Source organism: Rhineura floridana, chromosome 1 (genome assembly GCF_030035675.1).
Source record: "Rhineura floridana isolate rRhiFlo1 chromosome 1, rRhiFlo1.hap2, whole genome shotgun sequence".
In the NCBI taxonomy this organism is placed as follows: domain Eukaryota; kingdom Metazoa; phylum Chordata; class Lepidosauria; order Squamata; family Rhineuridae; genus Rhineura; species Rhineura floridana.
The window spans coordinates 267,160,139-267,187,662 of record NC_084480.1 but is presented as its reverse complement, the minus strand read 5'-3'; the positions used below and the strand labels follow the sequence as shown (position 1 = coordinate 267,187,662).

General features: G+C 42.3%; 1 protein-coding gene across 9 annotated transcripts in view; it reads right to left on the bottom strand.

Annotated features, from left to right (window-relative positions):
* Nucleotides 1-27,524, bottom strand: part of CSPP1 (centrosome and spindle pole associated protein 1) — a 109,926-nt gene that overhangs the window by 71,175 nt on the left and 11,227 nt on the right. For 7 of the 9 annotated variants that reach the window (XR_009759475.1, XM_061600593.1, XM_061600630.1 and 4 more), the window contains 8 exons: nt 21,926-22,023; nt 20,600-20,623; nt 19,120-19,200; nt 16,046-16,147; nt 15,111-15,520; nt 6,834-6,913; nt 5,876-5,969; nt 4,993-5,050 (listed from right to left, as the gene is read on the bottom strand). Coding sequence is in view for 8 of the 9 variants with exons in the window: in XM_061600593.1 (XP_061456577.1) it covers nt 4,993-5,050; nt 5,876-5,969; nt 6,834-6,913; nt 15,111-15,520; nt 16,046-16,147; nt 19,120-19,200; nt 20,600-20,623; nt 21,926-22,023 (947 nt within the window). In the remaining variant the exon portion in view is untranslated. The remainder of the gene's footprint in view (nt 1-4,992; nt 5,051-5,875; nt 5,970-6,833; nt 6,914-15,110; nt 15,521-16,045; nt 16,148-19,119; nt 19,201-20,599; nt 20,624-21,925; nt 22,024-27,524) is intronic. The other 2 variants (XM_061600657.1, XM_061600640.1) reach the window with 2 other exon arrangements.

Sequence of the window (27,524 nt, the reverse complement as noted above, 5' to 3'; positions counted from 1 at the left end):
GAGCACAGCCACAGCCTGAAGAGACAGCCACAGAAGCAGATTGCAGACAGCGTAGATCACAGTCACCACCTTGAGATATAGCCACAGAGGCTGTAGAGATCAAATAGTAGCAAGGAGCAGCAGCAGTGGCCGCATGGTAAAAGAACCCTAGTATTTTTACAGGTTCCTAACTGGCCCACATTTACAGGTAACCCTGGCAGCCCTCTATTTATTAGTACAGGAGAGGGAAAGAGGACAAACAAAATGGTGCCCGGGGCAGGCGCGGGAAAATACAATCAAAAATGGCGGACAATGGCGAAGGGGCAATGGCGGACTGAGGAAGAGCAGCTCGTGCTGCAGCCGCGGGGCCGATAAGCGAAGTCGCGGCGTAGAACACAAAGAGGGAACGGCTAGGAAAGAGAACACAAAAAAGCCACAGTCACTAAAGCAGAGCGGGAAGCAGCCGCAGCCGCCGTCTGCAGGGACCGTTGCGGCGTGAAAATGCTAGGCAGCGAGGCTCAAGCAGACAAAAGCCGCAAAAAAGAGAGCCGCAGCCGCAGGCTCTCAAGGAGATACTCCAAAAAAGGTACTGCCGTGAGACGAGGAGCCGCGGCAGAACCCGGGACGGGAACGACTCAAACGGCCAGGTACTGGAGGGAGTAACGCCGGGAGCTGCAGCCGCAAGCTCCCGCTGGGAATAGAGAGAACTGCAGCCGCGGTCTCTCTGACGGCCGTTGGGCAAAAGGCTGGGAAATCAACGGCCCGGGCGAGGGAGAAACCCCCCAAGGGAATTCCCCAGGAATGAAAAACAACGTTAGATACAAGACAGAGGGAAGAGAAACACTCGGTAAACACACAAGTAACAATACCTCCACACCCTGTCAGACAAATACAGCAACAAAAAACAACACAGAAACTTAGCTAAAGCTACGCTACAGAATATCAGACTTGTTCGTAGGAAGGCAAGAATGAACTGGAGAGTGGGAGGGGCTTGACGCCCCTAGTCTTGACTTCAAAAACATTCTTGCCTTCGCACGATAGGTGGCGCTAACCCGCAGTGATGGCTGGCCTCATATGGAAAAAGACGTGGTACCATGCGCTTAATTCAAAACGCATGTAGGTTTCAAAACAATCTCACTAACTATCCCTTGGTGTCCTTTACAGCTGCTGCATAACATTAATGAGCGTTTTTTAAATCTGTCACAAAAAATTAATAGAACATGAAGCATCTCAGAGATATTTGTAAAGATGGATTTATTTCTGAATTTCTGTATCACAGTTTTTCATGTTATCATTCATCATGATGATGACAAAAAAACACTGATAGCTCTGGAACCCTACATGCCTAAAGAGGTACTATAAACCCATCTTGGTAGAAAGTTCTTGACAAAAGTAGCAGTATGTTAAAATGTTTACCTTTTCTTCACTTAGCTGCAAAACAGTATATACAATATTGTTAGTACTTACAACTCCACAATTTAGCTTAAAAAAAGTTGTGTTACACCCAATTTCTAATAGATTTTTAAATGTAAATGTTTCTGCTTAATACAATGAGAGTTCTTGTCTAACGGAATGTCTTATAGCTTACTTTGGTTGGAATGCAAAGGGAATCCTGAGTACCAGCAGCTGTTTCCCTCTTTAGCAAGAAGTTTTCAGACTACTTTTTGGACTTAAGATGAATTTGGAGACTGGGGAGGGGCGCTATCTATAAAGGAAACTCAAGGGGGGAAATGGATGCATAAGCAAATAAACTCCTTTGGATCCCTGCCATCAAGTTTGTATTATTCTACATCGAACCTGGGATTTCTTAGATGCTACGCATATGCTTGTTCCTCTGAGCTAACAGCTCTACAAATATTCTTATACTATGTTAGTTCTCAGTATCTCAGTCAGAGGCATATCTAAACATATTTGCTACCTCCCAGTGATATCTATTCTAGGGCTTAATCTAGACCATAATGTCATATTAGAAGAAAAGCTAAACAAATAGCATAAGAATTTAAATCCATTATGGGAAGTACTGCCGATGTTTAGTCATTTGTTGATGCTTAAACCTAGCCCAAATTAATTTTTTTCTCTTAACAAGCTATTAACTACACCTACATCCATTAGCCCTGAGAGCCAGTGTGGTGTAGTGGTTCAGGTGTTGGACTACAACCTGGAAGACCAGGGTTCAAATCCCCACACACTCATGAAGCTCACTGGGTGACCTTGGGCCAGTCACTGCCTCTCAGCCTCAGAGGAAGGCAATGGTAAACTCCCTCTGAATACCGCTTACCATGAAAACCCTATTCATAGGGTCACCATAAGTCGGAATCGACTTGAAGGCAGTCCATTTCATTTCATTTTCACATCCATTAGCCCAACGTTCATAGCCTCTTCTGGGGTTCTTTGTTTCATTGGGAGCCCTACCATAACATATTCTCCAAAGCAACCATAGTCCATCCCACGTGCAAAAATAGTTGGGCCCTCTGCCTCTAGCTCACACAGAAAGTATGACTGACAGTGTAAGACCTGCCCAGACACTTACTAATCCCCTGGAAAGATTTCATGACCCTCTTTTAACTCTTTTTACCTCTAAATTTGTGACCCAATTTCCTGATCCACCATACCTAAAAGGTGTGTGGCTATCCTTCATGAGGTGGGGTTGCCTGTTTATTTGATGAAAAATAAATAGCTCCCACTTCACAATGGCATGGAGGACAGAGGAGGGACTATTAATGTATCTGGGAATGATGTAATGAAGTACCATCCAATAAGTGCCCATGATACTTCTGTATCATCTTCCTCACAGAAACAAACTTGCAACAGTCACCCTTATTGAGCATGAAAATTTCTGCTTCCCATCAGCTACAGATACTAGTATGCTTGTTGGGAAAAAGCATTTTAGCTGAAACGGGGGCATTTTTGTGGGTATTTATCTGGTCCAATCATAGCTACAATATCAACCTAGAAAAACCACAGCATATTGGAAAACCCATATAATTGGCACTCCAGTCACTATCAACAGGGACACTGCAGACAGCAGGATTCCATTTTGACCAAGCCCTTTGTTATTAGACACAGAGTTAAAAGATGAGCAGCATCTTCTGTCAGGAGACTGTGTCAACATATGTTGCCTAAGTTCAAAAGTCATGATAATTATTGTGATTTACGTGAGCTGCACACACACACACACATACTTCTCACCTCTCCTCCTCCTGTGTGGTCAGGAGGGCAACTTGAAAGCTTTTACTTTCAGTTTTTGTTAAATAGTGGCTTGTCTTTTCATCTGAACTGGGAAGGTTTACACTAACTAAGATTAGTTTAAACAAGTCATCTTCATATCTCATAGTTTGAAATCAACTTGTTTTAAAACTGACCATAGTTCATCTCACACCATGATTTTCTGGTTTGCATAAAATGACAAGCCACATTTGAGGTAAACCAAAAGTAAAAGATTCCAAAGCCATCTTCCCACCTGCTTGTTGAGGAAGGAGAGGGGAGGAGGAAGGAACTGTGCAAGCCCAAGGCTCACTGTGCCTCATAGGTACATCATGGTAAATCATAATTTACCATGAAGTGCAAATGCAACCAGTGTGGTGTACCATGAACAGCAACTCTCCTTACCCCCACAGAGGCATTGCCATCTGGCTTTTGCTCCAATCAGTCGGTTGACCAAACCAAAGCACACAAGTATTTCATTTTTATATCAAAGCTTAGGAAACAACCATAGAATTCAAGAGTTCTAAAGAGTGCACAAATCAAATGTTTTTAATGTTATACAATAACAGTAGGAACTGGATCCCCACCACAGCAAGGCAACTTTGACAGGAGGAGAGGGGCTCCCTACCTGTCAAAGTTCAAAGAGATTCACTGCGACTGCCAATCAGTTGATCAACAGTTACATCAGGCTCTTTGGAAGTTCATTTGCTGAGGACAAATGTCCATTTACAGGTGCAATTTGAATCTAAACCTCACCTGCAAATGGACAAAGCAGGGCTCACTATCAGCACTGAAAAGCTAATCGGCCCTGTCAGCGAGCTCGCTCCTTAGTGCAGCCAGTCAGTTGATCAGTGCTGTCACTGAGCCCCACTTGCAAAGGAACAAGCTCACTTTAACCTCCCTATTGTTCCCTTGTAGCCACAGTCTTACCTGCCCCACACCTGACATCACATATGATGTCAGGTGTGGGACAGGTTGGTGCGATTTGGGGAAAATGACTTCATGGTTGGGACCCAGGCTGAGGCAAATTAGGCCTAGCCCCTAATAAGAGCTCTAATATCATCCCAACTCTTCAAGATATAGGCTTAACCCTATACATATGATGGGAAAAAATCAGTCCTGTTCTTTAGAATTCAACATTATCCTGTTGCAAGATAGGAGTACATTTTTATAATTCCACTTATCTCCATTTCCAGATGACTGGTGACCAAACAACTAAGTGGAAGGTAAAGTATTTATTGCCCATAAAAAAATATTCCTCAAGATGTGACATGAGTAGGAAGAAGGGCATAAGAAGGAAGCACTGGCAAGAGCACAACTAGCATTTTCCTATGACAGGAGTGGGGAACTAGTGGCCCTCCAAGTGTTGTTGGATTCCAGCAACATGTGGGAAGGACCGTGGCTCAATGGTAGAGCATCTGCTTTGCATGCAGAAGGTCCCTGATTCAATCCCTGGCATCTCCAGATAGGACCAGCAGAGAATCCTATCTGAAATCCTGGAACACCGCTGCCAATCTGTGTAGACAACACTGAGCTAGATAGGCCAATGGGTCTGACTCAGTATAAGGTAGTTTCCTATGTTCCTATGTAACTCCCATTAACCCCAGCCAACATGGCTAATGACCAGGTGTGATGGATGTTCTAGTTCAACATCTGGAGAGCCACCAGTTCTCCACTATGAGGATCCCTATGAGGATCATCAAAGGCAGCAACTTTTGCAGGAATTTATTATCCTAGTTAAAAATGTATCAGATATATTTCAAATCAGTTAACTAAACTTGAGAAAATCTGAACATTAAAGTCCCTCACCTTTTTCTCAGGGTCTACAGCACCAGATGCAGCAACTGGGAGCTCAAGCTCTTTTTCACTATTAAAGAGAAACACACACATATCCATATACAGAAGAGAAGGACAGAAATAATCTTCATAACATTTGTATCCCACCCTTTATCCCAGGAACACAGGGTTGCATACAGTGTCTTCTTTAGGCTGGAATAAAAGGAAAGACTTTTACCCAATACTAATTTTGGGGTTTCATGCCCAAGTTGGGATTTGAACCCAGGCCTCCCTGGTCCAAGTTGAATACTCTGTGCAATACACCACATCTCTCTGGATTTTGCAGAAGGGACTAGTTAAAATAACTCACCTATGCTTAAATGTAATAATCTTTTCCTAACAGTTATTATAATACGTTTTTGAAGAAGCTAATAGGAACAAGTTAATTATAACATTGGACCAATGCAGATGTAAAAACTCCCCAACCATCTCCCTCATTCTCTTTTCCCTGTGAATTCCTTCCGACTTTCCATTACATGTGTAACAATCTTCAAAGGACAAACACTGAATTAAGGAGAAAAAATCCTGCATCCTGTTTCAACTAAAAAGTGCCTTTACCTACTGTGCACAATCAGGTTTCCGTAACCAGAACTGAGCAGAGTATAATCATCCCAAGAAACCTGTTTCATCATCCTTGCACTTATTACTGTACTGTACTGAAGGTGCAACAGGACATTGCTCTCAATGAGATTAGAGTGCAATCTGGTAGAAAAAAGGGCACTTCTAAAAATTAAATATAAATATATTATTCCAAACTGTTAGTAATAAAAAGATTTCCTATTCATATTTCTCAAATATCTCATTAACTAATCATTCATCAATTGGAATAACTGTTAATCCAACAGCCTTCTGTTACCGTCTCTTATTTCTCTGTTGCTCAGCAATTTGTTCCATCAGTTCTTGCCTATATTGTTCTTTTCTCCTCTGAATAAGCTCTCTATCTTGACATCCTAAAAATGAAGATAGTGACAAAAATATGCACGACTTACTCTTCTGGTATCATAGAATTCAGCTAAAATTATGCCATAAATATAGCAGAACTCTGTCACATATAGCAATTCCACCACTCCCAGCATCACTACTTCCAAGACAGTGTATTTTCAAAAATTCTTTCCCCCATTTTCTGTTGACAACAAATACAAACTATAGGTCTCTTCCTGCCTTAGGTGCAATCCAGACAAAGCTAGATATGCACAAATTCTACTGAGCATCAAGTGTTAAAGAATATTTAACTCTGTATAGTTTGCAACCAAAGCTGCAATTCTAACATCCACTTACCTGGCAGTAAGTCTCACTGAATTCAGTTGGACTTACTTCTGAGTAGACATACTATGACTGCAGCCCAAATAATTTTCATATTAGCAACAAGGTTGGGGGAGCAGTTGAACAATTGACAGAGGGGGGAAAACTACAGAATAATGGAGTTCTGCTTCATCAGGAGGCACATCTATAGATCTACAGATCTAAGGGTGAGATGAGACAAAGCATAGGAGATTCAACTGAAAATCTCCCACTTCTTACCTGGCTTGGCCTCTGAATTATATTTTCCCCCAAATGCTCCATTTCAGAAATCCCAATTGATTAAAATAACCCCAGTTGATTAAAGTGCTACAACACTGCAATTTTTCTTCAGCTTTATGTGAAACATGTCATGAAACTATTTTCAGGAAGGCAGGAGGAAGGAAAAATGCTCCTTCCAAATATACACTCTGGTGTTTTATGGTCTTTAATCTTTGTAAGTTACTTTACCTAAAAGAATATTACAGAACTGAACACAACACAACATTTCCTGTAACTACATTTCACATACATACCAATTATGAGTCCTGTTGCATATGGAACATTACCAGTAGCAGACTGTGCCTGCTCACTAACAGGAGAATTGCCTTGGCTCCTGTATGAGAAAGAAGTGGAGAGTAAGCGATTGAAAACAAAACTCAAACTCAATTTAATATACAATATTTGTGAAAAGACGTTTTCAAGAAACTCTAGGTCAGGGAAAGGCAATTTGTGCCAACAGGTTCTCTCATGCAACCCGTTGGTTACTTGCTGAATCTAAGGTATCCAAACTTGAATTTAAATTTACATAATTCAGGATTGCAGAGAAGTCAGAATATATGATGGCAAGGGTTTTTAGCGTGATTCTCAGGGTTAAACACATTAAAAATATGTGCTTGTAATTACTTATACTGAATTGTAGATTTAGGAGAAATCTCATATATGATGGCCTCTGCATAATTCCAACATATTTTTTTACCTTTCAAGCTACCATACCATTTGGCAATTCAGCTTCTTACTGAAGGGGAGAAATTGTTCTTTTTAACCCATTAGAACTAAACATACTGCTTTAGAAAAGCCGAGAAGCTAACAGAGAAGTCAAAGTGTTGTGATTGCCAGAAAGAGGGGTTGCTAACATCCGCTTGCTAAACATAATGCAGCAGGGGGGGGTGGTAATTTGGGGCCCTCAGCCACCCTATAGCACTCTAAAGCTCTTGTAAAGCTCCTGACATCCACACAGCAAACTTTCTGCATTCTCAGGAAGCAATTCTGGGTCATTTTAACAACAACACCTTTTTCATGCTATAATTGAGACTGGTGTTATTCTGACTAAATAACTCAATGCTGCCATAGTTGTCACAGCCTAGAGCAGAAGGCCAGGAATCACAATGAGATGAAGTCTTATAGGCGTCTATTAGATACACATACAATTGCGGCATAACTGTGCCTAGGGTGGAAATGTAGAATTAATGAGGAACATAATGAAGAAACATAATGTTCTACTCTGAATGCAGAATCACATGAGACAGTTGAACTGAATGGATGTAACAGTATTACCACATCATATCCCTGTGCCAGTCTTAGATAAGAAAGGAAGTTTACAAACATCTAGATTGGAGGTAACTGTTTCCCTCTATTAACATATAGATATAGAGAAAGGAAATGGACCATTGGTCTCACCTGAAGGGTGATTTTCATAGGAGGAATGCCATCAAGCAGGTAATAGCTCCACCTATCGTCCGAAGGCAAGAATGTTTTCGAAGTCAAGACTAGGGGCGTCAAGCCCCTCCCACTCTCCAGTTCATTCGCAGTGAGTCCAAAGAGAGGTATCTAAAAATGCAGGAAAAAGAGGCCAACGGGCCTACCAGCAAAGACATAACACAATAGCAATAATCATAAAAATATGACTCTAACGTAGCTATATAAAATTAATAGTAGTCTTGACTTCACTAAAATTTATAACGTAATAGCGTAACTTCACTTAAAATTCAAACGTAGTATATTTAATTATCCTCCAACTGGGAGGATCGTGATGGCAGTCCTCCTATGAAAATCACCCTTCAGGTGAGACCAATGGTCCATTTTCCATAGGAGGAATGCCATCAAGCGGGATGTACCAAAGCAGCCCATAGCAGGGAGGGACCACCCACATCCTAATCCTCATTAAGAACCTGTTGCAACACTCGTCTGCCAAAAGAGGCATCGGCAGAGGCATAACGGTCTATTTTATAATGGCTTATAAACGAGTGTGGGGTAGACCAAACAGCAGCTCTGCAAATATCGGCAACAGGAGCGTTGGTAGCAAAGGCAGCTGTAGTAGCCACTGACCTGGTGGAATGAGCTGTTACACTAGCTAGAACTGGAAGCTTAAGTGACTCATAGGCTAAGGTAAAACATGCCCGCAACCAGTGGGATAAGGTGGAATTAGCTACTTTATGCCCCATAGAACGTGGATTAAAGGATACAAACAAAGACTCAGTCCGTCGTATATCCTGGGTCCTGTTTAGGTAAATCTTGAGAGCCCTCCGAACATCCAATGAATGCCAAGCCTTCTCGAGAGGATGAGTAGCATTTGGGCAAAATGAAGGAAGTACAATGTCCTGATTGCAATGGAAAACTGAACTGACCTTGGGACGGAAGGCAGGATCAGTTTTCAGCACAACAGAGTCCTTGTGAAAGACACAGAGATGGCGGGCAGAAGATAATGCGCCCAGTTCCAAAACTCGTCTCGCAGAAGTGATCGCGATCAGGAACAGGACCTTGAATGACAGCAGACATAAAGACACAGTCCTGAGGGGTTCAAACAGAGGACGTTGTAAAGCCTGTAGCACCTTTGACAAACTCCATGAGGGGAAACGATGGACTACAGCTGGTGAGCGTAGAGCAGTGCCTCTGAGGAAGCGTTTGATGAACGGATGCGATGCAATTGGTGCACTAGTGGAGGACTCTGAGAGAATTGATGACAGAGTGGACACATGTCGACGTAAGGTGTTGGGTCTGAGCCCCATCGTGAGACCCCTATGAAGGTATTGCAACACTTGTTGTATTGTGGCCTGGGACAGATAGAGGTGCTGGGACTGACACCACCTAGAGAATGCCACCCAGGTATGTTGATAGATACGGGTGGTGAATGGTCGTCTCGAGGCCAAGATAATGTCAATAACAGTGTCAGACAGGCCAGCCAACCTCAAATGTCCCCGTTCAAAAGCCACGCTGTTAGGTTGAGCCACTTGGGATCCTGATGGCAAACTGGGCCCTGGGATAAGAGGTCTGGCCTGAGTGGAAGCATCCAAGGCTCCGTCACCGACATTGCAAGTAGATCTGAGAACCACGGTCGCTGGGGCCAATATGGTGCTATCAGGACCAGCTGTGCCCTCTCGCGCCACGCCTTCCTCAGAGTTCTGGCTAACAGTGGGATGGGAGGGAAGGCGTACAAAAGGCCATCCGGTCACGGTATTGATAGAGCATCCACCGCTTCTGCTGTCGTATCCAGGAATCGTGCAAAGTACCTGGGTAGCTGGCAATTGCGACTGGAGGCAAACAGGTCAACTGAGAAGATGCCGAGTCGACGCTGGAGAAGATGGAAAACGGTCGGATGAAGTTTCCATTCTCCTGGAATGACTTGTTGTCTGCTGAGCCAGTCCGCTGTCACATTCCAAATTCCTCTGAGATGTTCTGTTTTCACGGACTGTAAATTGTGTTCTGCCCAGTCAAAGATAAGGTAAGCTAGGTCCTGCAAAGAACGGAACCTCATCCCCCCTTGTCTGTTTAAATGTGATTTCGCACACGTGTTGTCAGTTCGAATGAGAACATGATCCAACGGGAACAGCGACTGAAAATGAAGCAGAGCAAAGTGGACAGCCTTTAGCTCCAGCCAATTGATGGTCTGAGTCTGCTCCGCTGCGGACCAAACCCCCTGAACGAACTGGGAGTTGCAGTGGGCTCCCCAGCCGAGGAGACTGGCATCTGTGGTGATAACAGTCCTGCAGGTTTCTCTGAACGGGGTTTCCTGGGTGAGGTGATGAACCCTTGTCCACCAGCGGAAGGACAGACGTAGTGCTGGGCTCAGGGAGATCTCTCGATGATTTGAGTTGGCGATGTCCAGCTGAAAAGGCAACAAAGCCCATTGAAGATGGTGAGTATGTGCTCGAGCCCATGGCACAATATGGATGGTGGAAACCAACATTCCGAGAGCCCTGGCTAGGAGCATGACATCTGCGGCCGCTTGGTGCATCAGAGATCTTGCGATGTCTGTGATAGCAGAAATGCGGTCTGGAGACAGGAACACCATCGCCTGCTGGGTGTCTAACATCGCCCCTAGATGTTGTAGGCGTTGGGTTGGTTGGAGATGGCTTTTGTCGAAATTGACCAACCAGCCGTGGGTCTGTAAAACATGGAGCGTGAGCTTTAGATGTTGATGAGCCAGCTCCCTCGAACTCGCCCGTATTAAAAGGTCGTCCAAATAGGGGTAGAGGCGCACCCCCTGCAGCCGGAGGTAGGCCACTAGTATGAGTAGCACCTTAGTAAACACTCTCGGGGCAGAAGAGAGACCGAACGGCATTGCTCGATATTGAAAATGCTGGGTGCCAAAGGCAAACCGAAGAAATTTCCTGTGGGCTATGCAAATAGGAACATGGAGATATGCTTCCTTAAGGTCGATAGAGGCCAGGAAGTCTCCTTCTAGCAGGCTTTCTGTGATGGAGTGAAGGGATTCCATTTTGAACCTGCGGTACTTTACGAAACGGTTAATGAACTTGAGGTCCAATACCGCCCTGTATGACAGATCTCGTTTAGGCACAGCAAATAGGAGGGAGTACACCCCTTCCGACCTCTCTGTTGTAGGGACTGGCTCTATCGCCGCTATGTCCAAGAGGTGATGTATAGCTGTCTGCATGATGCAGCGCCTGGCTGATGCCCTAGGATAAGGTGAGGAATGAAATCTGTCTGGAGGGGTTGCCCAAAATTCCAATGCATAGCCAAAACAAAAAAGATCTCTGATCCAATGGATCTTAGTCAGACGCAGCCAATGGTCTCCAAACCGCAGGAGTCTACCTCCAACCGGTATAGCATCAGTACTGTTTGTGCTGGCGAGACCCTCCCCTATATGAGGAAGGTGAGGAGCCTCTGCGCCCCTGGTACTGACCTCTACCTGTGAAATGCATGCTCCAGCCTCCCCTGGAGGGGCGAAAATCAAAAGTCCGGAAACCACGGCCTCGTCCCCCGGGCCGCGTTCCTCGAAAGGGCTGGGTCAGGCGGTATGGAGAGAAACGCCTGAAAGGCTTGTGATCAAAGTTCTTGACAGTGGCCAGGACAGGCTTACGGGCATCCTTGGGGTCAACAAGAACTGCCTTTAGGGCTTCCTCGCCGAAGAGTAAAGAACCGGCATAAGGTGCCCTTGATAAATTAACCCTGGCTGTAGAGTCAGCTTGCCAGTGACGAAGCCAGAGGGTCCTTCGAGCGACTACCTGAGCTGCCATAGCTCGTGCTCCCAGTTGATTTGCGTCCAAGGTGGCATCAGCTACAAACGCCGCTGTCTTGCGCAATTTTATCAGTGACCTCCTCAGAGATACAGGATCGGGGTTGGTATCGTCCAAGAGGTCATCCAGCCACATCATCGCTGCCCTGGAAAATATGGAAGCTCATGCAGACGCTCGCATAGAAAAGGCGGTGGCCTCGTGATTCTTGCGTAAAGCAAAGTCCAGCCTCCGCTCAGTGGCGTCCTTTAGGTTGGAATCTCCTTCCCTCGGCAACAGGGATCGAGAAACTAGGCTGGCGATCGGCTCATCAATGCCAGAAACAGTCAGTCTGCTGGCAAAGTCCGGAGCCAGAGAATAAAGTCTGTCCGCAAGGGTGTTAAAACGGCGAGTTTGCAGTGGATGAGACCATTCGTCCTTGGCCAGTTTAGCAATGGGGTCTGGCACAGGAAGGTAGTGCTCGATCTGCGCGGGTGATTTCAAAACCCTGGCCCCTTTGATAACGGGAGCAGTAGCTGCCGGTTGTGTATCTTGTAGGCCAAGGGTATTCAAGACTCTGCACGCAAGAGGCTGATAATCTGAGGCATCAAACAGGCGATAAGATGTATCCTCCTCATGTTCGGAATGGTCGCTCCATTCGTCTCCTTCAGCCTGCCCAGCAAAAGGTAAGTCCTCTCCACAAGAAGCGTCATCAATAAATCTGCCTCTGGCAATATCAAAGGGATTTGCGGAGCATGATGGATTTGCCTCATTGCATACATAGTGGTCCATACAGTGCTGAGGTATAGCGGGGACTGGTGCTGACTGTGTTTGTGAAATATGACAGCATGCCCTGTAGTTGTGATAGGAATTCATGAGACAGCTGCAGCCCCGGTGAAGTAGACGGTTGTACTTGTGGAGGTGTCCCAGTAGGTTGTGATGTTGAGTAAGTCCTGGGAAGTAATATGGGCGGAGGCTGGGTGGTAATTGGCTGGTCAGGAAACCCAGCAAAATCCTCCTCCTTGGAAGAAGCAGTGGGAGAATGGAATAGATTCGATAACTGTTCCTGAGCTGCACGTTCGGGAGCCGGAACCAAGACATAGCGTGGGTGCTTGGTTTTGCTGTGGCTGGAAAGATGTTTTGTTTTGGCAACAGCTTTAGTGTGCTTATGCTTAGCCGCCTTAGGTGGTTTTGGCTTGGCTATCTGAGCTGTGGTTGGCTGTTCCGCCATCTTATATTTTCTATGAGTTTCAGTACACGGCCACGGATGGGGCAGAATGCACAGACCCTAACAGGCTCAGTACACGACCACGAATGGGGTAGAATGCACTGGCAGATGGCTGAGTACACGGCCACGGATGGGGCAGAATGTACAATATTGATAGTGTTGTTACACGGCCTCTGATGGGGTAGAATGTACAATGTTAATAGTTGGTACACGGCCACGAATGGGGCAGAATGCACAGTATCAACAGCCTTGGTGCACGGCCACGGATGGGGCAGAATGTACAATTAGACAGTCCAGGTACACGGCCACGGATGGGGCAGAATGTACAGTTCAACAACTTGTGCCCAATGTTAATAGTTGGTACACGGCCACGAATGGGGCAGAATGCACAGTATCAACAGCCTTGGTACACAGCCACGGATGGGGGAGAATGTACAATTAGACAGTCCAGGTACACGGCCACAGATGGGGCAGAATGTACAGTTCAACAACCTGTGCCCAGTATCAACAGTCTTAGCACACGGCCACAAATGGGGCAGAATGTACAGATCAAACAGTCTGGAGCACAGCCACAGCCTTGATAATACAACCCCAGAAGTATAGTTCAATAGTGATCAGATAGTTGTCCGAATCAGCAGCAGTAGTCGTGTAGAAGAGGCTTCCGTGAAGCCGTGGAATCCTCTCTGTAACACAAATGCACGAGGCCCTTGCCAGCTAACCCCCCTTGTTTAGTACTGACTAGACTGAACAGAAAGGGCGGGAAAGAAGGTGCAAACAAAATGGCGCCCGTAAAATGAGCGGGAAAAAATCAATCTAAAAATGGCGGACTATGAAGAAGGAGTAATGGCGGCTACTGAGGAGTCCGGCGGACTAAAAAGGGTTGCCGGGCACAGCTTCAACTAGGAAAGCTGCGGCCACGGAGCTGATAAACACAATCGTGGCTCAAACGTCCGGCTAGGCTCCGTTAGGGAAACCGGAAGACCGGCGAAAAAATGAAGCGGCAGAAGCGATCACAAAAGGCGCTAGCCGCAGCCGCCGGCTGCAGAGACCGTCGCGGCAAGAGTTAAAAAGGCCGTGGAACGGGTCCGTTAAGTGCGATCAGCCCAAGGAGAAAAACCGCCGAGCGGCATAGCACGAGAGCCGCAGCCGCAGGCTCCTGGGGGGGGGGGAGATCAAATTGACCGCCGCGAGGAAAACAGCCGCGGTCATACCGGGAAGGGGCAAACCAAACGGCCAGGGACTAAAAATAAAAGGAGGCCGCAGAGCAGGCTCCTGTGTGGGACAAGCGACAGACAAAGCAGGGAGCTGCAGCCGCAAGCTCCCGCCTGAATGAAGAGAGAGCCGCAGCCGCAGTCTCTTCAAAGCCATTAGGCTAAAAAACCTGGGGGAAAAAGGTCCGGGCAAGGGAGGACTCCACCCCAGGAATGACAAGACAAAACGAGTTAAACACAAGACAGAGGGGAGGGAGAAAGTGGAATACACATAAAACAAACTCTCCACACTCTGTCAGACAAACACACAAGAAACACCAAAAACTTAGCTAGAAACTACGCTATAGAATATCAAACTTGTTCGTACGAAGGCAAGAATGTACTGGAGAGTGGGAGGGGCTTGACGCCCCTAGTCTTGACTTCGAAAACATTCTTGCCTTCAGACGATAGGTGGAGCTATTACCCGCTTGATGGCATTCCTCCTATGGAAAATGGCTCCTTTTCGGTAATTTGCCAACCAATGTGAACTCAGATGCAAAACTAGATGCAATGTTAAATGGCCAGACTGTGTGATGCTAAATGAACTGTTAGCAACCAGGTGCTTTTAAAAATATTAATAGAAGGTGCAGGGGAGTTTTTCTGTTAAGTCTAGTAACAGCTCAGGGGTGATTTTCAGCAGGGCCACAACCTCCACATCCTGTGCGTTACAGTCCCAACAAAAATTGCACATACCCCCATGCTGGCTGTCTTTTAAAAAAAACCAGACTAGCAGATTGGTCTTATGTCCAGTTTGGCTCAAAAGTTGGCACCCAAAACATATGGAATGGAACACATCTGGCTTAGGGCAACTGAAATAGAAATGGTAGGGACTGACTACTACCAATCAAGTTTAAAAGGCAACAATAATAAAATTAAAGTTACCTTTGAGCATGAAAGACCCGCAATGGTCTTTTGTCATAGTCACTTTCATATCGAAATCTAGGATCCATTTCATCGTTTATTTCAGGAACATGACCCTCATCAAATCTGTGATGTCTTCTAGTAGAGGTATCAGGTTTGCAATCCAGCCTTTGGAGCTTTCTATCAGAAATGTTCAATTCTTCATCAAGTTTTTTGTGCAATATGGTGTCCCCGTGTCCAATTTCATTATTCAGTTTGTGATTTTGGTCTACTGATTGTCTCTTACTTGACAGCCCTTCACGGATCTCTGTAGAAGTGCAAGCATCTTTCCTGAAGGATTCTTCATCTCTTCTTGGGGACAAATTTGGAGTATGTAATGCTGGCTGGGTTCTGGTAACTGCAATAATTTTTGTGAGTGTATCTGTGTCATGCTGTTAATACAAAGACAAATATTTTAAAAGCTAAATACAAAGAAAATATTCATTTCGGTTTTAATAAGCCGTTTCACTGTCAATCCAAAAAAGCAAAAGGACATAATAATGAGATCTTTAAATAAGGCTGTATGAAATTGCTACCAGTTATTAGTGACAGTATTGCAATGGGTACTATAGGAAATATCAGAATCAATGTTGTCTTTTAATGGATTACAATAGAGACAAAAACAGGATGGCATGATGTGCCACATATTCATTACGACTGGGCATTTTTATTCCTATACCCCTATTTTCAGATAGCTAGAAAACGGAAAGGATATAATAAGGATAGGGTTAAGTAGTATGACACATGAAACAACTTCCAGATAAAATCCAAGAGTAAAAACTGTATTAATTTTATATTTCAACAAATATTTACCCTGCCCACACCGTGTTGTGCCCAGAATTCTAAATTTACAGTTTAAATAATGGATTTTAACATCTTAACAGTGAAAAAGTTGAGGATCTCTGTCTGTGGTTTACCTCTGCATGCTTCTTCCCTACTCTTCTTAACCTTTCATTCCATTCTTCCTTTTCCCTGAGATACTGATTGTACTCCTTGTTTCTTTCAAGTCTTAACCTGTCCTAGAACAAATATTGGAAAGCGTATCGGATCTACAAAAGGTTTTAAACACCAGACACAGGAATGATAAAATGATGCTTCTTATACTGCTTTAACCGTTTTATTAGTAATACATATGAAACTCTTGCTTAGAAAGAGAACTTTGCAAAAAAAACTTTGGATTTTTATTCATGTTTTTATATATATATATATATATATATATATATACACACACACACACACACTCACTTTTTCAGAATACCAAGAGACCAATAAAACTCCTGAAATGCAGCTAAGTCAAAGTGATCCTCCAATCAGAACTAGGAAACATGATTTGACATTTATACTTGAGGGTAATAAATTAAATAGTATTTACCTTGTTTAGCAGTAAAAAAATAAATCAGCAAGAATAAGAACTAGACTGAGAAATGTTTTCCCTAAAAAAAGTTACTGCTTTACCATGTAACTGACAGCTGCTGGCAGGAATGAGAATCCCACTACATCAAGTGTGGGGAACCTTTTTCAAGCTGAGGATCACATTGCCCCAGTGGAAAGCTGTCAGGTGGCACATTTCAACAGCAGGCAAGGCCACACACAACCACACATTCTTATCACATGTACAAAGCTATTTCCCATGGAAACAGAGACCTATATTTAATTCTTTTTAACTCTACTCAAGTTTCATTTTCCATTTTCTCTATACTTTTTTTACAAGCTGTCCAACACCCTTTACCTGTGTAAAAGACAAAAAGAACTCAGTAATCCCAGCAAAAGAATGCAAATAAGGTCAACATACAGTTGAACTGCAAACCCTAACTTACATCTATTCAAATCCTGAAACTTCAAGAATGCAACTGCATCCAAAAATTGCATGTATACAATTGCAACATGTACAGACAACCTTTTGCATATTTACAAAGAGCACAAATCTATGTCTTTACTGTGACATGTCCCTCTCTACTTTGATCTTATTGAAGCAGATCGTCTTACAGATGAAGGAACTGTAATTGCACAGTTTGCACATAAAAACCCTGCTAAACAGTTGATGGGCAGGAGGGGACTCAGAGGGCTGGACCAGATTCCCATCCCCTGTGCTGCACAATGGTTGTAACACATCTTGAGGTTTATTAGAAATGCAATCAGGAAGTGGGAAAGTAACATATAAGCCAGCTTTAAGAATATAGCACGTAAGAAATTTGTTCTAGATCTAAGTTTTACTTTAACACTATTCAGTGAGGCACTGTAGCTCTTTATAACTACTAAACTGTTTCTTGCCTAGTTCAGACATTTTCTAGCCCATTGGGGAATGTGTTTATTTATTTATTTTTATTTATTTAATTTAATTTATATACCGCCCTAAGCCAAAAAGGCTTAAATTTGTATGTGGACGATGCTACAGAAATAATAATAATGAGACCTCTGTCATACAGGCACCTTGTTTTGTCATCATGCTTGACTAAAATTGGCAAGATGCAAACCAACAAATTAATATGGAGCAGTATGTGAATGTTTCTACTTTAGAGCAGAAGAGTGAACTAGTTTCTCCTTATCAGGAGCACCCAATATTTGGTGAAGTCTCACCAGTTATCTTAGGTGTAGAAAAGCCAAGCATCAAAGAGGTATGACCCAACAAAACTTTGTGGATGAGAGATGGGATAAGACAACTCAGAGAAACAAAACAAATGTATATCATTCAGTATATATGCATAACACATGTATCAGCCTTTCCCAACCAGTGTGCCTCCAGATGTTGTTGGACCACAACTCCCATCAGCCTCAGCCAGCATTGCCAATGGTCTGGAAAGATGGGGATTGTGGTCCAACAACATTTGGAGGCACACTGGTTGGGAAAGACTGCCATATACTAATAATTATCGTAATTCTCTTGAGTCCTGGTCCTTATATAGCCAAAATGGCACCATTCACACATGATGGGTGTTGGCAGGCTCAGGAAAACCTCAACGTATGCAGAAGTGCAAAAACTCTTTAGAAAAAAAAGAAGGGAGGGAATCCCCAAACATCCCAATACAGACTGAGTGTACTCAGGGGCTACAGAATGCTGTTGCAGGAATAGATGGAAAACTGGAGTAGGAACAGAATTGGAATGAAGCATCGTGAACAAGAGCACTCCACACTACAACGTTCTGTCCAAGTCCCACTTTTAAAATAAAGTCTTAAACCAACATAGGCTGAAAAAATTCATTTTGAAATAAAGGTGTTATATGAACAGATATGAATAGCTGCACAGACCCAGTAGGATATCCACACACCGGACGGGGGTTGCAGGAGAGAGGGGACAGAATGGCAGCTGACCTAACCATGTACCCCTGTATCTACACCTATATCACAACTAACACTGCAATCCTAATGTGGGTATGGGGTAGGGAGGTGCAAAGTGGCAGATCAACCACCGCTTTCTGTTGGTTTGTGATGGCCAGGGGAGGAGATGGGGTGGACTTACTTCTCCCCCCCTTTTTTTTACACATTTCTTTTTTTTTAATTTTGCATTCTTTTCTTTTTTTAAATCCCCCACTCCCTCATTTCCAATGTGAAGGGGAATTAGTTATGCCAGTTCCAGGCTAGCATATAGGGACAGCCCGATCCTCTCTGAACAAATGTCTCCATCACTTCCCTGTGAATGCCCTGTTTTAGAGTCTAACTCTGACTACCACCAGCAAAACAAACGTCAACTGTAGTAGTTCTACACCCTCAAAGCTGTCCACAGGTGTAGTGGGGGCCATCATAGCAAACTTGCCCAAAAGGCACTTCCTAACTCCTTCCAGCCAGCCATTTTGGGGTTAGGATTGCACTATAATTAAGGCGCTGTATTTTCTCCACTTGCATCTAATTAAAGCCTTTTACAAGTGGCCTGTTAAGGTACATTTTATTTATTTATTTATCATCATATAAAAGCTTCCATTTTCACAGGTACGGGAGTTCTAAATATTATGCTGCAAAGCACCATGCAATATTTACTGAGTTTTTGTGCACCTACCTTAGCAGACCTCCTGTCACCAATAGGAAGTGATACTCCCTGAGTATATGGGTCAACTTCTCCAGATGTAAGATATTTTTTCTAGATGAAAGAAAGTCAATGACTAAATGTGTTCTGAAGTAGAAAATGATACTGGATTTAAGAAAAATGTTTTCAAGGTAATTCAGCCTTATTATATATCATGCACTGTATCCAGTGGTGCTGTTCAGCTTAAAGTAAGACAAGTAGGGAAACTATTTTTTGGAAATTCCCCTCCCTCTGCTATTTCCACCCACACACCCACCAACAAAAAAAATCTACTCCAGAAGGTTGAGCCACCTTCCAGAGTAGATTTTGGGGGAGTGCAGGGGCTACACTGGGAGGGGGAATTGCCTAAAATTGCTTCCCTCCCAGTTACACAGATGGTAGCCTTACTGTCAACAAAGCAATACTGTTCGATACAATCCTATAAATTAGTTGTGTCACCTCAAATGATTTCTGTCACAGAACTAATTCACACAACTCATTCACACAACTCATTCACACAACTCATTCACACAACTCATTCACACAACTCAGTTATTTCCGCATAATACAGCTTATTGTGTGTATGCTGAGAACACTAACCTGACTATAGGTCACTACATCATCATGGAACTACCAAAATTGGCTTGAGTAGTGATGTGCTGACCTATGATCTATATTTATTGTAACCCAGTATTTTATTATTCCACAATTCATTTTAGTCTAAATTTGATATCGAAAACCCAAACCCATGGTTATTTTACTGCACAAAAAACCCTCTGGTGAGTAGCAATATAGAGCATGCTTTTTCATTTTTTAAAAGTGTATAATTTGAAGTTTCAAACAGAAAATGCTATATTTGTGCCATACAATTTATAGTTAACTTTTAAAAGACTAATAAGGGACACCATCAAGTTCAATAATGCATGCTTAATCAGAAATAATCCCACTGTGTAGAAATGGGATTTGCTCTCCAGAATAGTGTGCAAAGGATTGCAGTCTCATTTTGTCTATACTTAGTGTACATGCCAGTAACGAACAATTATACATTTCCATATTACAGAAAATAATTTGTCAATGTAGATGAGTAAATCCAAAAAATAATGTCAATAAGATATAATTTATAAATAAGGTGATATTTTAACAGCATTCCAAACTTCACCATTTAAATTAACCCAAACTGATAGCACCACTGCATAGGGATTCATCAACATTAGCATGCCCTGTAGCAAACACTAAATCAAATTAAAGTTAATGCAGAAGGCTATTAATTGAGCAGTGAAATCAAAGGAAAAGACAATCAATGTGGTAAGATGACATTAATGGAAACAGCGCACAGCTTATCTTTTGATGAGCAAGCTCACAAAACTCAGCAAAGCACAAAGACTGATTTTCCCCCAAAACATTTTTATTAGCACATTAGAACCAAGCAAAATGTTATATTAATTTGAAGAGTAGCATGATGCAAGCACCCTACCTTCCTTTTTGCTTGTGAAATACCCTAAAAGTTAGGAAAATAGACTATTCATAAAGAACATTCTAGCAAAATCTACTTCATTTTAAACCCCCTCTCTCACCCACAGAGTGGCATTTGCACACTTAAAACTATTTTATAAGAATGGCTTTGGAATTTTTGGGTAGTAAAGTCTGAACATCAAAAATGGATCTGAAATATGGGCTCCTACTGGGAGAAAGGGTGGGATATAAATCTAATAAATAAATAGATGAATAAATTCATTTGTTGTGCTGAACTTTAAATGCCTACCAAGAATTTAAAATCTCCCAAATTTGCATATAGTTGGAGAAAACTATCACTGAAAATTCTTTGCACCACATCATCACATTTAGCACACACATAAAATCTCAGTAGAAAAGGACTACTGAAAACCTTTAACAAAAGGAAAGAAAAATCTTTACGTATATCAACAAAGTAACTTGAAACAACTGTTTCTAGACCCTCTTCTCCCTGCCACTGTCCCATCAGACTTCATCTATAAACCTCAGACATATGAACTATATTTTTTGCCTTCACTTTGACTTCTAGCTCACTGGTTCAGTTCTATGTTTCAGTACACTGAAATGGTTCTTTTCAAGATTTCTATCAGAATGTAATTACCTTGTTCTCCTTGACCTAACACATTTGGCATCAACCGTCTATCCTCCCAGATGCCTCTGCTTTCAAGTTCTCCAGGTGCCACACAACTCAAGTTGGTTCTTCAGCAACTTCCACCTTCTGGAGGGCTCAGTTCCTCCAATCACATGCTTTTCTCAGCCAACACATGATATAAGTGGTCTCTCTCTCAGCATGGCCTCATTTGTTTCAATGATGCTAAATGTTTTCCATTTCCTTGTATAGCAACCAATTCCAATAGTAGCCTTGGCTGTGGTTCCCCACCCCCCACTCTCCACTCTTTGACTGTGTTATTCCCTCAACAATGTCTTTTTTAATCCAAGAGACAGTTCCGCCCTCTATTTATCAAGCCACCTACTGTTCTCCAAATCTCCTTAAAACGCTCTTTCATGAAACAGTTCTCAGAGCTTCTGTACAACACCTAACACAACTTCTTATTTTGCTTTGGCAGCCAGGATTAGTGTGCTGTAATGCTTTCTGTGGCTATTGTTTTATGTATGATATATTTTATATATAATATTATTTTGGCTTTTAAATCAAATAAATAAATGAACAAATAACCATTGGGACTAAATAATGTACAGTATTAGCTGTAGTAATAACTTCTAGAAATTAGTATCTTTTACTTTGCAAGCTACCAGTGGAAATTTAATCAGATATAAGGCCTTTTACCTGTGAAAGGTAACGCCTGTAGTCTTGTCGAAGCTCCTCCTTCAGCTTATGTTTTTTATATTCATATTCTTCCCCAAGAGGCAAGCTTAAGCCATAATCTGCAAAAAGGATTTCAGTACTTAGGCATTATCTATGCAAACAATATGGTGTGCAAAGGTGAAAGACCGGACAGTATTCAAAGACAACAAATGTGATATTTACAAAATGACTTTTTGGTGATGATTAGAAATATGTAAAACAAGTTAAAATCACTCAAGAAAACTCAAATTTAACATGGTGTAACTATGTAAAAAAAGAAAAAGAGGAGAACTAAGCAAATCTCTATTACCAATTAATTACAAGCGCCACTCACTACTCAAAAGAAAGAATATTGCTCCTTTGGTACATAATTATTTTGCCTAGTATAGAAGGTCATTGTAACTGTGCTTCTCCCCAAATAGTACCTTGAAACGTTCTGACATATGGAGGGATTTTGCTCTCCCCTATTCTGCATTTGAACCTACAGTATGTGTCTCCCCTTCCTCATCTTATCCAGCTGCATGGAACATCAGAAAGAAAAGGGAGGGAATACATTCTGATCTAAGGAGAAATACCTGACAATATCATTTCTTGAAAGGAATTTCTAGAGAAAAAGCAGCCTAAGACTGGCAACCCTAGAGGGATGGTACAAGTAGCAGCCTTGCGTATACTTGCAAAAATATTATTTTTGAGATATACTTAAAGAAGTATATCTTAAAGCCACATACAATCATTCTGTGGCTCTATTTCAGAGCGAAGATGCATCTGGCAGAACTCTCATAGCAGATTAGAACATGAAAAGCAAGAGCATTTGTCTGTTTAAGAATGAAACACATTCAATTACTTTAAAGAAAGAAGAAGCTGAACTAATCACTGAAACAATTTCAAATGAGTGAACATCAGTTGCCTCAAAGGAAGCTCATATCCTCAACATTGGAGGATACAGAGTATTTCCAAAGTCAGACATCTTTTAGGCATATTAAAATTTTAAATGTGTTTTGTCAAACTCAAACTAAGTTCTAGTTCAAGGATGGAGAAATTATGGTCCTCCAGATGTTGTTGGACTACAGCTCCCATCTTCCTTGACTAGTGGCTATGTTGGCTGGAGACAACAATATCTGAAAGACCAGAGGTTCCCCATTCTTGACAATGCACATGACAATGCACTCTGGGGAAACAATCTCACTTCTGCACCTCATAATGCACATTATACTGTGGTAACAGAAATAGCACATCCTCTGCATAAGCCCATTCTTTGTGACATCATGGAAATATTTCAACTAAAGGTAACCATTACAACAGAGCATTGCAGCTGACGGAGATGCACAGCTCTGTACAATGGCAAGCCCCTTTTCACTGGCAGTTAGATTTCATGATCTGCTAGGTCAAAAGCCTGAGTCTAAACATGCACAACACACATGTAGCCAAATACAACCTAAAAAACATTAGATAAAAAAATTAGCTAACTGCAGATGGGAAGAACCTTGACTAGCAGCATCAAATGTAATAGCTAGTTTACCTTGCCAGCCAAGGCCCTGTATTGGTAAGTAAAATGTGCCAGTTGCTAATCTGTCTAATACAGAATGTTCAGCTAATAAAAAATGGTATGCAAGTGTTATCCACAGGTTAAACATGGTACACTAGTGTTATCGATGGAACCTCCATTGACAAAGGCAGTCAATCTTTGGATCCAACTGCTAGAATAAACAGGGGAAGGACGTCCCCATCATGTCCCTGACTGTGAGATTCCCAGAGGCTTCCAACGTGGCCACTGATAGAAATAGAATGCTGGGCTAGACAACCATTAGTCTGATCCATCCTTCTTCACTCTAGTGCCCTCCAGATATTTTGGACTACAACTCCCATAGCCACAGCCAGCACAGCCATAGTGGCTGGGGCTGATTGGAGCAGTAGTCCAAAACATCCAGAGGGCACCAGGTTGGGGAAGGCTGGTCTGATCCAACAAGGTAATTCTTAAATTCTAAGATACGATAGCTTGCAGATGAAATTTTTTTAACATTGAGCACATACATTTTGGTGTGCTGTCATGATGTTTCCTCAAAGGCCTCTGAGGGTAAGCAACACTTAATTGTTATTTCACGTCATTTCTAGTGATGTCATTTAACATACTGTCAACAGCACATACATTTAAACTTGAACATTTACAGCAAAGGGATATCACTAGATCAAATGTTATTTCTCAGACTTATAAGCTTACTTATAAAATATATTGGTCTTTCAAAACTGAAAAAATAGGACTAATGTGCACTAAATTAATTTAATCCTAAACCTTTAAATCATCAGGAGATTTTTTTTAAAGTAAGCAAGGTAACTTTCCTAGTCTTTATAAAACATGCAACTCCTACTTAGCAGAAGAAAGGTAACAAATGATAGTGCAGGAACCACTAAGATATAATAGCCATTCTACCTCACCCTGTGAGCTTTTACCCTGGAGGGGAAATATACAGGGATTTGTATATTTTCCCCTGCAGAAAAGAATAGCGGCGGGGGGGAGGGTTCAGGAGAAAAGTGGGTTAAGCAGACCCTCCTACCACCAATGCTCCATTCAAAACTCCAGCCTCCTTGGCTGCTTTTCTCTTTTTAAAAAAACTTGGTTTGTCACATGAATTCAGCTGATAGTCAATCTTTACTCTCCCACCTTTATGTGAATTATATTAATGGATCTCATTTCAAGGGAGGGAAAGCAAGCTGCATATCAAATTGTAGTGTTAGTTAGGGCCTTTGGGCAACTCATTGGCTCCTTAGGTTCATTTCCCCATCTGAAAGGACACTGTCTGCTAATAAACTGAAACTCAATCCAGACAAGACTGAGACGCTGTTGGTGAGTGCCTTTTCCGCACAGATGGAGGATGTTCATCCGGTTCTGGATGGGGTTACACTCCCCCTGAAGGAACAGGTTCGTAGTTTGGGGGTTCTTTTCGATCCTTGCTTGTCACTTGAGGCTCAGGTAGCCTCGGTGGCTCGGAATGCGTTCTACCATCTTCGATTGGTAGCCCAACTACGCCCCTATCTGTGCGGTGACGACCTCGCCTCAGTTGTTCATGCTCTAGTGACCTCTAGACTGGATTACTGTAATGCACTCTACGTGGGGCTGCTCTTGAAGACGGTTCGGAAGCTGCAGCTAGTGCAAAACGCAGCAGCCAGACTGTTGACGAGGACCAATCGGTCCTCGCATATTACACCTGTTCTGGCCCGCTTGCACTGGCTGCCGATTTGTTTCCGGGCCAGATTCAAGGTGCTGGTATTGACCTATAAAGCCTTACACGGTGTGGGCCCGCAATACCTGATGGAACGCCTCTCCCGCTATGAACCTACCCGTGCACTTCGTTCGACATCTAAGGCCCTCCTCCGAGTACCGACTCATCGAGAAGCTCGGAGGGTAATGACAAGATCCAGGGCCTTTTCGGTGGTGGCCCCCGAATTGTGGAACAGTCTCCCCGAGGAGGTACGCCTGGCGCCTACGTTGTTATCCTTTCGGCGCCAGGCTAAAACCTTCCTATTCTCCCAGGCATTTTAATGCATTTTATATATTTTAATGTTTTAGTTATCTCAATACTGTTTAGTGTTATTATGTATCTGTATTTTATATCTAGTGATTTTTGTTGATTTATTGTATGTTGTACACCGCCCAGGGAGCCATTGGCTATGGGTGGTTTATAAATGAAATAAAATAAATAAATAAATAAATAATACTATGGCCTAAAAACGTATTTCTATGAATTTGAAGTAGCCACTTTTCAGCAAGTGTGGAGATATCTTTACTCTAGATGCATGCCTCTTAACTTCATAGTACCAAAACTATCATTTATCTAGAACTTTTCCAAAATATTTTACATTCTTTATTGTGTTTTGCCCTAACATTCCTGCACAGTATGTCAGTATTTTATTCATGTTACCAGATGAGAAACTGGTGTCAAAAGAGTGACTTGCTGAAGATCACATATAGCAAGTCCATGCCTGAATTGAGATTTGAACGGAAAGCTGATAAATCCAGGTCTTCAGTCACTGAGTGGCACTGGCTCATGTTACTTTTCTTTGTTGCATGACACACGTATTCAGGTAACATAACTAGGTATTGAATGTCATTGATCAGACTATCTTGTAGTCTTGCCTTGGTTAAACAGTGGCGACAGCTTCAAAGCCTAAAGAGTTGCATGGGTTGTATATTATTATTATTATTATTATTATTATTATTATTATTATTAATAAGTAGCAGCAGCAGCAGCTGGGCTTAGTCCACAAGCTTTTAACAAATGTATCTATATGATTAAGGGGACTTTGCAAAATAGAATTCATTACCAAGAAACATTTATTTAAAGAGCTTCAGTCTCTCTTTTCGGTGACAGTGTTTGCCAAGCAAAGGAGCATGCACAGTGCCAGCTTTAAAATCCATTTAAGGTCCAACTGCTTTTATGAATTATAGCCAGGACATTTTTTCCTCAGCTGGTGTGTTGGCAACTCTACCTGTCTGAATTTGAAAACCCCATTGCTTCAATATGAAGCAAGACGGCTCTGACTTTTCTTATGAAAGAACTTAACCCTGAACTTAAGCTAAGATCTACTTTAACATTAGCTTCCTCACCCAAACAGAAGAATCCGCTGTTTCAGTTTGTAATTAGCTCAGTACACATTTCCATAGTCATTTCTACAGCAAGCTCAAATGTCATCATCAGGATGAAAAGACTCTTGATCACAGATGGAAGTCACAAAAAATAGCAGCATGACAGCATGCATGAGAATAAATTAAATTTAAGCAGTAGAAAGGCAACTACACACTGAGAGAGACTAAAGATGTTGCTAAGCAACAACAAACTTGCAGCAAGAACCCTTCTATAGAAGGTATCTCTCTACTAAGCCCAAAAAGAAAAAGAAATTAGAGCATACTATCCAGCCAGACTGGTGAGGACTAGAGAGAGGGCTTTTTCAATTGTGGCCCCCACCCTGTGGAACTCCCTCCCAAATGATCTCTGCCATGCCCCCTCTATAATGAGTTTCCGCCGGGCTGTGAAGACCTGGCTCTTCAGGCAGGCTTTTGGGGTGGGCTAGATTTTATTGTTATTGTTTTCAGATTTTTAATGTCTATTATATTGGTATGCCTATTTTGTACGTCGCCCAGAATGGCTGGATGGCCAGCCAGATGGGCGACTATGAAATTCAATAAATAAATAAATAAACATACAAAGATGGAAATTTCACAAGAAAAGTAAGTAAACAGTAAGCTACTCAGAGAAAGAAAACAACAGACACCTGAAAAGGCAAAGACTAGGATGGTAATACAGGTATCAAGAATATTTATATATTTTTAAAGAAAGCAATGTAACGATACACATGAAAGTAAAGAGACAACACCAATGAAAAGTGTAATCTTTCTAATTTAAAAAACTGAAAGCTGTGAAAGAAGATTATAAAAACAACTCATAGATATTAAAAGCTGTATGTTTCCAGTTAGTATGTACCACTAATTTACTGAAAATCAAGGGTGTACTCAGACTGTATTTTCTGTATAGAGTAAGACATCACAACTCTTGCCAATTACAAAAAGAATAGCAACCAAGATAAG